This window comes from Anarhichas minor, unplaced genomic scaffold (genome assembly GCF_050575085.1).
Source record: "Anarhichas minor isolate MPS153535 unplaced genomic scaffold, ASM5057508v1 ptg000005l, whole genome shotgun sequence".
NCBI classification, from domain to species: domain Eukaryota; kingdom Metazoa; phylum Chordata; class Actinopteri; order Perciformes; family Anarhichadidae; genus Anarhichas; species Anarhichas minor.
In genome coordinates this window covers 4016686-4031849 of record NW_027466451.1, presented here as the reverse complement: position 1 = coordinate 4031849, position 15164 = coordinate 4016686, and the positions used below count along the sequence as shown (strand labels likewise).

General features: G+C 42.8%; 1 protein-coding gene across 4 annotated transcripts in view; it reads right to left on the bottom strand.

The window, feature by feature from the left end:
* Positions 1–5327: 5327 nt before the first annotated feature.
* Positions 5328–15164, bottom strand: part of kiaa0513 (KIAA0513 ortholog) — a 34912-nt gene continuing 25075 nt past the window's right edge. For 2 of the 4 annotated variants that reach the window (XM_076076330.1, XM_076076332.1), the window contains 3 exons: positions 10900–10980; positions 9793–9887; positions 5328–8209 (listed from right to left, as the gene is read on the bottom strand). In XM_076076330.1, the coding sequence (XP_075932445.1) occupies positions 8160–8209; positions 9793–9887; positions 10900–10980 (226 nt within the window). In that variant the 3' untranslated portion in view covers positions 5328–8159. Of the gene's footprint in view, positions 8210–9792; positions 9888–10899; positions 10981–15164 lie in introns of those variants that run through there. The other 2 variants (XR_012947467.1, XR_012947468.1) reach the window with 1 other exon arrangement.

The following is a 15164-nucleotide window of genomic DNA, read 5'->3' as shown; positions in this document are numbered from 1 at the left end:
CTGTTTGCAAGCTGGACACAAGCACGTGCATGCAGAGAGAGCATATGGTCACAAAGAACACATGAACACCTGAACAACCGCATGAAATCAAGTACAGCAGACCTGCAATGCATCTTCACTGTTAGATGTAATATGTGTTGACACTGTCAGAGAAGGCAGTAGTTTGTGCATTGACCCGTATCGTATGTTTTCCCTGTTCCTCCCTCCAGCGACAAGGAGACCCGAAGCGTTTTACATTTTTCCCTGAAATACAAGTTACAGTTGGATTTCATGAAGTCTTATTAGCTTTTGTTTAAAGGCCCAATGAAACATATCATATATTATATTCTCCAAGTACTTTGGCTTCAATAGCATCTAGTTGAAAGTAGCCCATCGATATCTATGAGGGGATCATAATTAATACATTGAATGGTTTCAACTTAAACGTGACTAATTATTAAACATGAGAAGAGTGACGGGAACATTGCAGAATGTAAACACAGACTGGGAAATGAAATTTAAAAAATAATCTGTTAAAAAATGATTCAAAGGCAGCTGCATGCATATATGTATAGTTTATGTATTTATATATGGCTTTCAAAAGTATGCACGGCATTTCCACAAGTTTCATTCCTGTGTTTGAACTGATCTCTTGACAATCTACGTCTCCTCTGAAGATCCAATTCCATCAGTTTTTTAATTTACATCCACATTCATCTCTTTACCTTTCATTAGTTATTTATTTATGGGACAACATTACATTAAAACGAAATTAGATTATAGACAACAAAATCACTAGGTTTTGGAAAAACAACTAAGTACGGTTTAATGTAATGTTGTCCCGTAAATAAATAACTAAGTACGGTTTAGGCATGAAAACAAAGGTTAGCTTTAGACAACAAAACGCCGGTCTCGTGGCAGAAAGTCCTGTTTGTTGGACCCATCCACCTTCCAAAAGTGGTCTTTTTGGATATTAAAAACGACCACGTGAATGCATTAAAAAAGGATCCTCATTGACTGTCCATTGGCATTATCTTCATCCGGCACCGGGTCACAAGATAAGTCCAAATGTGGCTCAAGGCTGGACAAAACAGTGGAGACCACACACACAGTTGTAACTAAAAATGTTTATTTTGCACAATTAAAGAGAGAGGAAGTGAAAACAAACAGGCTGGAAGCCAGCGGAGAGGAAGACTGGCTGACGGCCACCAGCCTATCGTGAGTCTAGACTCTAGAGTCTAGAGTCTAGAGTCTAGACTCTAGAGTCTAGACTCTAGACAGGTGAGCTGAATCTCCCTGACAACCCGACTCCGCCCACCAGGCTCCTGTCCAGACAGGGTCGTCACAGTAGCAACAGAACTGATGAAATCGACTGTGGTACACAATAATCGGTTTATTTCCTTGGACTTATGTCTTGTGAAATACTTAAGTGTTACCCTCCAGACCTCCAGTCTGTGGTTGAAGAGTTCACAGCTCACGTCATAATGCCCTCTACCTCAGACTGGCCAATCACAGCGCAGCATCAGCCAGCGTGCTCCATGGACCCTCATACAACAACATTACGTTTATACGTAAAGACCTGCGCCGCTAACATTAGCAGAGTATGTTAGCACACGGTAACTCGCGTTCGCACTTCTATGCTACACTAGCTACTGAATGTGTACACATGCTGCACACTGTAGTGAGTGAAGTGTTCTGTGTGCATCTCAGGTGATGTGTTCACTTTTACACTGTGATCTAAGCTTTAGCTTCTATCTTTCCTTCAAACACATCCTGTAGACCTTCTGTCTGCTTCCCTCTGAAATCACTTTATTGTTTTTCCAAAGATTTGATATTTATTCAGGGAGAGCAACTAGTGACCGTATGGGCTCCATGGTGACAGTTTGACCAGGCTGAGGCATGGCTCAATCCCCATCGGCTTAAATCATACACGCATGTACAGCATGTATACTGTATACAACTATATTTATTGTTTTATCATAACATAAATCCCTACCTCTTATTTGTATTCAATCATTGGGTTTATCTGATCCCTTCAACATGAATCAGGCCACTCTGCAGTTCATATCTTTTCATCATGATTTCAGATCTATAACTCAGTTAATCATAATTAGCACATGCATGTTTCTCTAGTTGTATTTAATCATTCATGTGTCTTCAAGCTTGTCAGCCTTCTTTTAAGATTATGACAAACAGATCGACATCCTTACAGAAGGTTCAGCCTTTCTGTTTTCATATTCACTAGTTAGTTTACTTTCCTCCGCTTGTTGGATGTTCAACCCAAACAATATTATTCCTGCATATTTAATACACAAGCACATGGTAGTTATGCAGGTAGTGCATGTCGTGTTTCACAAAGGTTTGTTGCAGTCAAAGCTGCGTTCTGAGTGTTTCCAACCCTGCAGACGATGGCGTCATCCTGCCCTTCACCAACGAGGCCGACCGGCCGCTGGAGTCCTGCTCTCATCAAAACGCTTCAACATTTCTGCAGCTTTGCTTTCACAAACTGTAAATAAATAGCCTCGGTCCCATGAGGCTCGTGTGTATATGTATGTGTGTGTGTGTATACGGACACTGGCAGGACGACTTGTACACAGCAGCAGGATTACCACCCCCAGACTGGGACCACCCTGACTTTAACACTTAATCCAGGAGGAAGTGGAGCTGCATCACAGGCTCACTTAGGACCACTGCCCCCTCTGCACACACACACACGCACACACACACACACACACACGCACACACACACACGTCTATGCAAAGCAGGAATTATGTTGCAATGGGACACACACACATGCAAACATACACACACTTAATTTGAGCATCTAAGGTAAAACAAACCACTTCAGATTTATACTGCACAGCTGGTCTTGTGCAAATGAATGTGTTATTGTCGGCGTGACTGTGAATGCATCATAGTTATGTTTGTATGTACAGAGGGTTGTAAGAATGCCAATGTGTGTCATCTGTGAAATACATCAGTGAACCTTCTGTGTGTGTCAGTATCACTGACTGTGTGTGTGTGTGTGTGTGTGCATGTTCGCACAAATGCTCCTTATCACGAAGGATGAAGAGCTGATGTTAGACCACTTTGATAATCCTAAAGAATGATAATATTGATATTATTATTACAGAACACCAAAATGTATCCCTCACATATACAGAACATAACGTGTAAACGATACGGGCTGAACCTTTTTAGGAACTCTCACCTCAGCCGTGTGACGGTTCCTTCTAGCTGAGGAAGTATGTGAGAGGAGTTTGCAGCACTGAACTTTGCTGTTTTGTCAAACACTTTTGTTTAGACCACCAGCATTTTCCACAATGCTACACAACTGCTATTTTACAAAAACTGCAACGGCGGATGGAAAGGACCTGCAGGAGTAAAGTTAGTGACTTCCTAAAGAGGCTCTCGGTCCTGTGGGTAGAAACGACCAACGGTTCATATCTGCTGCTAGCCAGCAACGATGCTGACATAATGACGAACACTGTGGATATATGCAGAAATTGTAATTTAAAAATAAATCAGAATAAATGCAATATAAAGACTAAAGGGACACACACACAAAAAGAGTAACACAACATGTGCAACATGCATCTTTTGGTCATACAGTACTTCTGCAGAAGAAACTTAATGAAATAAATAATTCTACAAATACACGAGCAGATTTCAATATGTGCATTTAGAGGCGTGGGGAGAGAGGTGACAAACGGTGGCCACCAGGTTGCATGGCTGTGTTGTGTGTGTTGAGGTCTGGTACTAATTAGATGGAGGAGGGTGTTCATGGTGTGACACTGCTGACCGGCCTTTCACAGCTCATTACGTGGTGTCCAATCAGAGCGCAGCCAGCGTGACTGCTGTTTATTTATACACAGAGCTGGACCTGGCAGAGTGTGGGCAGCACATTGGACTACAGAGGGTCCCAATCAGCAGGCTCATACTGACTGAGACATATACAAGCTCTCTGGCACACACACACACACACACACACACACACACACACACACACACACAGTATTTTTAAAGGCATTTCTCTTTTTTCCAGCCTGAATCGTCTTTACTGCTGCAACAACTATATCTTCCCAAAGATCAATAAAGTTACATTGCTTATAATAATTATTGTAGAAGTATTACATTTCATAAGCTTTTCCATAATGGCAGAAAAATATAAATCTAATTGGAAAAAAATACACTTTAAAAAAAGGGTGAAATGAGGAAAGAATCACGAGATGTGTTGTTAGCAGCTTCAGCTAGAAACAATATTGGTCTTAATCTTGTCACACTTGCCAACAGTCAATTGTAACTTTGTTTTTCCAACCTGAAGCCTGTTTTCACATGTTTTTGTGTCTTAGTGACCGATGGAGACCATTTGTTTAATTGGTCCAGAGAAAGCTGCAGACAGCAGGCGCTCAACAGGCTGTGATGTAATCTTTAGGGGAAACTCCTCACCGTCTGTACGTCCAAGAGCTGGTTTTAACCACCGACAGGCTCAGATTGTGATTAGAAGTGTCTGACAAATTATGAAAGAACCCGAGAGAAATATAGCATTTGTCTTTACCTTTCGCATTCTGTTTGTTGGAGACGAGAGCGGCCATGTTGTCAGAGTTTTCGTGTTGGATTACAAAAAGCATAGCAGGAAATAACAAACCAATCTCAGAACCCATCAGCTATCTGTCTGACGACGGGCAAAGGGAAATATTTCTGGGGTTCCAGTGTAGCCAGCAAATATTCCTATATCCATGAGCTGCTGATTGTTTACGGTCCGATCATCAACTAGAGGTGTGAGACTGGGGCAAGAGTGGAGAGACGACGTGTACCACCGTGTTGTTTCACAAGTAGCCAGTTTGTGAGCTCATTTTAAACCAATAAAAAGCTGAATCACTCTCAGGTGACAGCAGGTGGGTTCCCACATTACATCTTGGTTCATGCGTTCTGTTCCTTTTGCTCTCCACGCTGACTGTTACCTGTTGGACGTGATTGGTCAATACTACACTACAAACGGAAACCACAACACCAGATACAAACCATGTTTGACCCACAGATTCTAGCTATGAATACATCATCTGTTTATAGAGATGGCTAACACACCGGATCAAGCGAGAGGTAAAGAGAAAGGCTTTATTTCTCTGTCGGGTTCTTTCCCTAATGTTGGAGGAGTCGCTACACTGTCGCCTGTTTAGCGGCTTCCATCTGCACTGTGTTCTGGACCCATTCCACAAATTGTCTCCATTAGTCACCTAAAACACAAAAACATGTAAAAAATAGGGTTCAGATTGAAAAAGACCAAAGTTCCCCTGTAAGCAAAAGCACGTTACACAGATCCAAGAAGAGTTCACAACAAGAGACATCCAAAACATACATTTATTTCAGTATCAGCAACTTGAATCATGTCCAGGCAAACGTAAGCATAGCACAATAAAACGGCTAACATCTTGATTCGACACGTTCACAGGTACAGCAGATGAGACCAGAGCAGATCCCCCAGACTTCATCAGTCAGCTTTAGAGTAATGACAACGTGCACATTGATATTAATGTGTTTGTTCATGGTCTCCATGCAGCTAACGTGATAGTATACAGCTTTAATCAGACCCTGAGCAGTTACATGCATAGCTCCTACATGAAACTGCTCACAACAAGCTCTGAGGATTATCTTGAGGAACCGGCTCATGATCTCTGGAGACATTGCTGTTGAGTTTTTAAAAATGACACTTTTGGCACTTGGGGTGCCACATAGTCCCATTACATCGGAGAGAAGGCAGACGTCTCTAAGGCGTCCGAGGCTGATATCTAGACAACTCACAGTGTGCCAGACAGCTCTGGAGCTAAACCAGGTACTTCATCTCAGTTCATCTTCAGTCAATGGCAGTTCTGTTTAGGAAGCTACTTAAATTCACATCAACTTCTCTTCTGGTTGTCCAGCGTAAGTGAGCCTCATGAGAGTGAGTAGTAATCTAATGAGGAATAAAAAACTCTAGAAGTGCTGAACCGTTAGCATGGAACCCCCAAACTAACCAGCAACTGGGACACGTGGATCTGGAGACCACATTGTCATCATCACATGATTCATCAAAAGGGCAATCCCATAACAACTTACTGTACTACTTTAATGACAAATGTCACTTGCTTGATAATTGAGACAAAGTCAACACGCTTCAAACGGTCTTTTCATCCATTTAACAGATATGCTGGAGACAGAGCGCAGAACAAAGAGAACAGGCATCAGTGCAGCATCATCCAGAGGATGAGAGGGCGCACATGCTCACACTAAATGTAGTGCAAATGGCTCATGCTGAGCTAACAGGTACAACATATACAGGTCAATACGTCAACCAAGCCAGAAGGGATGAAGGGTGTTTGGTTTCAAAGGCTTACAGCAGAGGGACAGTCACACATGCATGTTCCTCAAGGACACGACGGGCACAGTTACATCTATTGTTTATACATTTACAGATATATATAATTCACAAGCAGCAGCACGTGATCAATTCTTACAATATACAGAGGAATATGTACAGTATTTACAGAACGACTTCATCAGCACAGGAGATCAAAGGAGAACATCGATCTAAACTTGGATGGATCATGCCAGCATTGAGATGTAGAAGTCATCATTTAGAAACACACATTGATCTGTTCTCCAGAGTGAAGCTGAGCAGGAATCTCTCACTGAGGAGCTGTGAATGAAGACGCGATGCTGCCCCGCAGTGGTCGGAGGAAGTAATACAACTAGCTCATGTCACTTCACAGTTCAGTCACTCACTTTACATTAGCTTGATGCAGTTTGCACATGGAGAGAGATACACAGACACATATGCAGCAGGAGAGGAACTCATGAGTATGCTGGGCCGTGCAGGCATCATTACAGCTCAACCAAAGGACAATGAACACGACTCAGGTCACTGACAACACAGACAGCAATACAACCAAAGTTATTACTATTTATATCTAGCAGGGCACGAGTAAGAGAGATCACTGCAGGCTCTGCTTCAGTGGTTGGTTGGCCAATAGAGTTACAGCATCAGAGGATCAACACGTTAACGTTCATGGAAGGCACTCTGGATAGATGAGTGCTCTCCAGTGTTCCCCAGGAGATTATCAAGTGTCTGATTAAAGAAGATCAAATGAATACGGCTAGATTGTAAATGTGGGCCGGAGGAAACATGACTGAAATCAGAAGGAAGACTTTGCTGCTTTTTGTTCTTGTTGAGAAGAATGAAACCAGTGTGTTAGCTTAGCATTAAAGGCTGGAAGCAGGAGTAACCAGTTAGCCTGTCCAGAGGTACAATGTCCACCACCACTATGAGACAATGGGCCCCTGGGCAGGGACATGCAGAAGGCCCCAGCACTACATAGGAGCAACACACAGACTTCAGAGTTATGGTTTTGTATCTCTTTGTCGTCGTTTTAATGTTTCTTTGTGGTCCTTTTGAGTCTCCTGGTCTTTGATTGACATTTTGTAGATGAGGGACAGGGGGGCCTCTGGCACTGAGGGCCCCCGGGCCTGTGTGCAGTAGGCCCGTCCACTCGTCCATCCATGCCTCCCAGCACCTCTAAAGCTCACTAATTCATCTTTCTTTGCATTGCCAAATAGGATATGACAGCGTTACAGAAAGTATTCAGTAAATAAGTGAAGTGGCTTTGTGATTGAAAAGGGCTGACATCAGCACGTTAAACCCTGTGAGTCATCATGTCCTATCATAGCCAAGTCTGGTTCGAACTGTATGCAGACATTTATGTTAAATGTACGATACTAACATGTAATACATGTGGGGAACACCGAACAAAACAGCACGGAGGAAATATAATGTACACATCCCGTGTAGATCTGGTGACGCCATACTGAGGCGGTTGTATACTGGACGGTCTTTGTCACACAGCTCACAGACAGAGTCACAGACAGAGTCACAGACACTACAGTGTGCACCACTTGATGATGTTGTATTATTGCAGCTACAGGACAGGGTGCAGAGGAGCACGACCACGTCACATAAACAGTGTTTGCTACAACTATGGCACAGTTCAGTACAGTAGGTTATGTTGCTCTACACAGCAGTGCACCACACAAATGAACAACAGCCAAACAGAGAGTCACGGTGGCATTGAGTTGCAAAGAAATGGCTGATGTGTGCCGTCAGTCCGTTACGTGGAGACTTTGAAATGCAGCGTCGTCGACAACCTCACTCTGCCGCCATTTTCTGTATGTGGTCACTCAGCAGCTTGTACTGTTCTGCAAGGGCACACACACACACACACACACACACACACACACACACACACACACACACACACACACACACACACACACACACACACACACACACACACACACACACACACACACACACACACACACACACACACACACACACACACACACACACGTTATTTGTTCCCATTTCATTTTTTCTCAATATGCAAATGAAGTAGGTGGAGCTCACAGACCCGTAACAAACATCTTTGTCAAGGATGCGATGTGGGAGACTAATGTGCAAGACAAGGGTCACATGACAGACGGAGACAGTTCAAGCGTCCGTGGGATACCGGCTACGTCCTCTGGGAAGTTATCATGGCTCAACTGTTTCAACTTTCATCACGACGACTGCAGTACACAGTGAAAATGTGTTCACAAGACAAGGTCATCAACAGTAAAGTGCGTCTGTATGCGTTTGATGAGCCAACACAGCTTGTTGGATGATGCTGGCCGGGGTTCAACGTTTCTTCACACAGGGTCTGAATCTGAACTGGACTAATGAGTCACTACTGTAGGACTGTACCCAGAGCCAGCGGGGGGGCTTGGGAGCACTGGCTCTTGGATGTTTCTGTGTCAGCTTCACTCTACCTATTGTTCTTTTGCAGAGAGAGCGCTTGTTTGCATGAGAGAACAGAAAGAGTCTGAGTGAACGCACACTGAAATCTCATGTTTTAAGTTGAGCTTGTTAGCAAATAGTTGCTTAGTCACACAAGCAGCAGTCACGAAGAAACAGTATCGTTTATTTGGGTCCATCTGAAGGATATAAAGTCCAATATTCACGGTCTGGTTTCATTAGCTTCTTTGTCTGCCTGCAGTCGAGCAGGTAGTGCCCGGTGGCTCTTTACAGCCTCTTCTCTGAGAGCGGGCATTGATCCAAACCAGTAGAGCTGAGGGCGGACAGCTAAACCCAGAGCTGAAACTCACTAGAACGCTCCGTAGAGCAGAGTCGGGTGATAATCCTCCGTAGGTTGAGTCCACATTACCATTTGATGCACTGCTATCAATAACATATAATGATAGACACACTGTAGAAACATATTTACACTCTGATCCCAAAGCCAGGCACTTCCAGATTGGTCTGGCCGATCCGATCAAATTGTGACTACAACATACTTAGTGTGCATTCACACCTGCATCACCTGGGGATCCAGAGACACATGTAAACACCAGGTGTCACCAACATGCTCCCTCTCTGGTCACTTTGCACTCTTTGCTATAAAACCAGCCAGGAGGGTAAAGTCAGCGTTCTGAAGTAAATGGCAAATTTAACTGCCAATCCTCAAAATGCTTCTTCTGCTGCTGCTGCTCATTGACTGCAGGTGGCAATGGTCCTCACATTGCAGCAGTTTATACCTTCATGACATTGACATGTCTACATATCTGCAGGTCCAAACTCCTGCTGCTAGTATGTTCTTCTCTTGAGGAGCTATAGACCGGCCTGTAGTGGACAGGGGTTGAACAGCGGTCCCTAGTGGAGAACCTTCAGCTTGCACAGTGAGTTAGTGAGTTAATGAATAAATGAATGGGCTGAGAGCAGAGAGTGTTCTTTAATGCTTTACCTTCATTCAGGTTCCCAATGACTGCCTGCTTCTTCAGGAAGTCATTGCACAGCTTCTTACTGAGCCCAAACGCCAGCATGTTATGAGTGAAGGTCCTGAAAACACAAAGCTCATCTCAGGACAAATGTTCTGTGTTTACCATTTACAACAGGAAACAGAAACCCAGTAAACGGACTCTACTCGTATCGTTCTTCTCTCGTCTTCTGACCGCTCAAAGCACTTCAACACTACATGTCATCATTCACCCGTTCACACACATTCACACACTGCTGCCACTTGTAATCATTCATACACCGCTCATACAGGAACAGCCTGGGGGAAATATTTTGGAGTTAGGTGTCTTGCACAAGGACACATGGACTAGCAGAGCCGGGGATTGAACCGCCGATCCTCTGATTGAAGGACGACCCGCTCTACCCCTGAGCCACAGTCGCCCCAAACTCAACAACTCAAAACGTAACAAAAGAAACAGTGTGTGGTCCAATAACAAATGGATCTCTGTATTTACTCTTTACTACAGCGTACTTATGGACTCTCAGGTTCATATTCTGCTCCATGCTCAGTCTATTCATTCAGGAGTAATGTATAGAAGCACAGATTCTATGGTTGCATTAAAGCGGATGTTATCCACAGTCCCTGGAACACAGACATACAGATCTTGTAGCACGAACCTTCTTCACAAAATTCATTTAAATTCAATGAAACAAAAGTATATGTCATATACATATCATTGCTATTATTGGGAGCATGAGCTTGTTTAACCACTAGGAGGCTGATCACACTAACCGTCTGTTGGTAAATGTCCTGCGCCAATAATAAGAAAACTACAATATGTCTTGAGCATATTCATAATAACTTGCACTCTTTAAACACTATAATACCTTTTGTAAAATGATCTCTGTCTAAACATCTAGGCACAAACACTGTTCTGCCAGTTCTGTTACATCTAAATATAGACGTACATATTTACATCATCATCATGTTAAGTGAACCCTTAGACGAAGAACAGAAACCAATATGGCCATTTGTCAACATCTGCCTGTTTAAACTTGATGTATTTTCAGATTTACACATAACATCATAGTATTTGATGTGCAGCTTCCTCACCCCAGCTGGCCGAAGGCGATGTTCTCATCGATTTTGGAGCTGTCGTCCCTCTCCTCCTGCGTCATGTGACACCACTTCTCCCTGCAGCACACGCACAGTCAGAGTCAGGCTCCGTTTGGCCTTGAGCTCCTCCACAGGAACAGGCCAGGGGTGGGTGTCAACATGAATATCATGCTGACGTTCAGCAGCCACACCACACACAGCAGTGCCTTCACATCAATCTACAACCTGTTGGACAACTTTCCGCTAGTCTGAAAGCTTTTGAGGTTAAAAATCTGTTTTATTGTCCAGCTAAAGAAATCCATGACATCCACCCCTGAGCTGCTCATGATGAAACAACACAGATTCCACTACACATAAAACACACAAAAGAATAAAAAAACACATTAATCAGCCAACAGCAAAAGAATAAAACACGAGTGATTCATTCACAAACAGTCATCAATAGTAACAAATGGATGAAAAGCGTTGATTTGCTCCAACAGCACGAAGGTCAAACAAAGCGGCTTCAGGGAGGATGTGGTCGTATTGTATTTATGCCACAAATACAACTCATATTCAGATTAATAACCAGCAGCACTTTCTTACTTCACCGAGTGAATCTACTGTAAAACTAACTCTCCCAGTCAGCACATCCTCCTGTGATGAGATCTTGAGGAGCTTCTGTGTTGATCACACTTTCATTAGATCTCATGTGCATCCTCTGCTTTCATCTCTTCTCTAGAACGCTCTTTGAAAGCCCCCCCCCCCCGTGGACGGGTTCTAAATGTGAAACATGGCCTTAAAGACCTGATGCTGCACTAATCAATATTTCATGTTGGGTAAATGACTATGTGGGTTCATTTCCACCTTACACACAGAGTCACCACATGACTCCAGTAGATCTACAGTGTGAGTGTTTAAATAGGATTCTTCAGCTCATGGCTCCTCTCTCATCAACCTCATTTCCAGTAGTGGCAGGCAACTCTTTTCAGCTCAAACATCTGTAATAAACCAGCTGTGCAGTAACTGCCCCGAATCAAGCAGCACACAGACACAACCAGAGAGCAGCAGGTAGAGACAGTGAAGACTTCAGCAGCTGAAGAGCAAGATATTTCCCTCAGGAAGTCAAGACCAAAGATAACAACGATTTAGCTGAAAAGCTAAATATGGACTTAACTTCATTTGGTGGACACAAACATAATCATTAAATGCATGCTGGTGTCTACAGGCTGTGGAGATGTTAGCTAACCCGTTCACCTTAAGAGATGCCCAGTCAGGCCCTCCCGCCATGGGAGCTCATGTCAGAAAGAAATATATACAGCAGTCAACGGGAAAACACATATTTTTGATCTCTGCCTTTTTGAATAATGCCATGAATTACACATATGATGTTTGTCAGGAAAGTGGCAGCTCGTGGTAGACTTGTCGTATCATTTAGTTTAGTGTGAACGTGATCAGTGAACATCTCTCGTCTCGCACAACGTCACCAACTACAGACGGTAGCTTGGCTTGCTAGCGAGCGAGTTAACGTAGCCATGCCCATGAACACATGTGGAGTTCTCTCAGCTGATGTGTTGAATCCAGTGACTCTGTTGATCAGAGCCAGACCTGCTGTAGGTGTGAGTACATCCTGGTACTTAACACATCGGAGGCATCGCAGCTTCACAAGTCACTTACGCCACTTTAGGGTATTTTCACTTATACCTCATATATTTCTACAGTTTTACACCAAAATACAACTTTCTTGATGTGCAGAATTATTATTCTAATTGACAAACGTGTGTGTAATTCATGGCACAATTCAAACAGGATCAAAAAGTTATTTGTTTCTCACCCTTGACTACAATACATATACGGTCCCATGCTGGGCATCGGGAGGCGGGACTCTCTATAGTCTATAGCACATTTACAAGGTAATAATATGTCAATATTTCTGTTTGGTCGGCGCTGCCCCCTGGTGGCCCAAGAAAATAAAATAGGTAAAAGAATGTTGGTGTACATTTGGCTCTACAATACAGCAGAAACACTTCGATAATATCGAAACATAACATCACATTACTTACAGTTTATTTGGCAGGAATGAATAAGCTGTTTAACGTGGATATTATTGCATGTTCAGAATATGCCTGCAATCAATCTGCAGTGGAAACATAGAAGCGTGCAAAGACGGTAAAAAGAGACAGCAAAGGGAACATGCAGATGGAGGCAGAGAGAGAAGAGATCTCACATGCAAGAGGATTAATGGTGTGAACATGCAGTGAGCTGTGAAGAGGCAGAGAAGACCTTCACACCGCCTCCGTCTCCAGATATGAATACATACCATCCCAGACATTACACAAGGTCAAGATATGAACTGTTGGGGGGGGGGGGGCTTTCACTCACACCAGCATCATTTCAACAGCAGCATGATAGAATATCTGCGTTAATCAACAGCATGCCAACAGAAGCCCAACCAAGAAACCAGCGAGGAACTCATAAATCTAATCAACATAAATCTATTCAAACACATTCATCACACACAGTAGTCCAATAATAATTACAAGCAAACCATTTCCTATCTATAACTCTAATGATGGGGAATGATTTATCTATTCATTTATACACAGCACAGTGTCGCACTAGACTCCTGTCCTCCAGACAGGGGGGGGGGGGGGGGTGTACCATTAGAGACTCTCCTATCACTGCTCACTAGAGCGCATCTTCAGACTGAATGAGAGGCAGGGCGACTCCCCCCTCACCACAGGGCCGACCACCGAGCTGCTCTCTAGTGCGGCCCCTCGTAATCACTGTGTGTCCGTCATCCATCACACCTCTCAGCACCTCCCTCAGCTCTGTATGCTGCTCACGTTCTAGAAGCTGCTTCTGCTTCACGTCCGTTCTGTCTCTCAGGCATCAGAGCTGAAGAGAACGCGTCTCGTGGTCTTATTGGAGGTCATCTTGGAAACTATGGCGTTTAGAAGTGTGCCATCGCCATAATCATAGACTTGATTACAATCAATTAAATACATTCATGCATTTGTAAATGCTATGAATTGATTCATCAAATTTTCCTTTAAATTATGCATTAATAAACTAAAGTGCAAACGTTTTCACAACATTATTCAATTTTCTATTTAACTTCTTTGTTATTATTCCGTCTTGAATACTTAAATAATGATTGAATTCTAAAATTGTGATATTCAGTTTCAATTGTGTTTTGATATTCTATTTACTTTTAATTTTGTATTATATTGTATAACTTGGAATTCATTTGTTTGAAGCTTCAACGTTCACAGTTTCTCTTTTAAACGGTTCCCTGTGAACGTTTCTCGTCACCAACAGTTATGTTCACATGCACCGTCTCTGAACTTATCACATGGTGTGCATCCTTGATGGCCAATAAGACTTTATTATACTTTATACTGTATGTCCCTACAGCAAACATTTGCAAAGTAGATTGGTAGATTGAGTCTCCGTCACTGCCTTTATTGTCCCATTGCTACATTTCTTGGCACCACCAGCCCTCTGCAGGAATGTGAATGCCCCCCGCCCCCCCAACATGATGCTCAAGACTAACTCAATACTTGATTTCATTACAAAGAGATGTGCCCTCTCAAAGGAGTGCTATGATGTTGGATGTTACAGGAACTGTGATACATTAATATGCAGATCACAGTGTTCCGATATGTATTTAAATATTAACTTTAAAATATGTGTTTTTAATACTATGACAGATTTCTTAAAATTAGGATTTTCTTCACAATATATTGAATGGTAAACCCTGTATCATGATACTTATCCTATGGTCAGATTATGTTTTTGAATGTATTCATTGATTATGGTTAAACAAATATTAAAACTTGTAATTATTCTGGTGGCATGCTTCAGGCTAACAGGGCTACAAACTATATTATTGTTCCGTATGATTTTCAGAGTAAAAGCTTTGCTGTGTCTCCTCTTCCTCTTAAGTATGCTAATGAGACAGCGGTTAACTGTTTGTCTGTCTGCTGGCTAGTTAGCCCTGAAAGTCAAAGAGCTACTTGGTTTGGCTAGATGTGTAAACTCTTAATAAAGCTCGTTATGTTCAGACTCTGACCTTAAAGAGAAGCATTAAATACACATAATATTCCAATGCATCACGTAACCACATTTCTTACATGTCAGATAATGCTGCTCTTCTTATCACCAGACAGAAACAGACAATAACTCTCTTTAACTGTCTGTCCCCTTCAGATACAATCTCAAAGCATCTGCCTTTCTCCTCCTCTCCACCTGGATTCATCTTAGTTTGACTAGTTCATTTT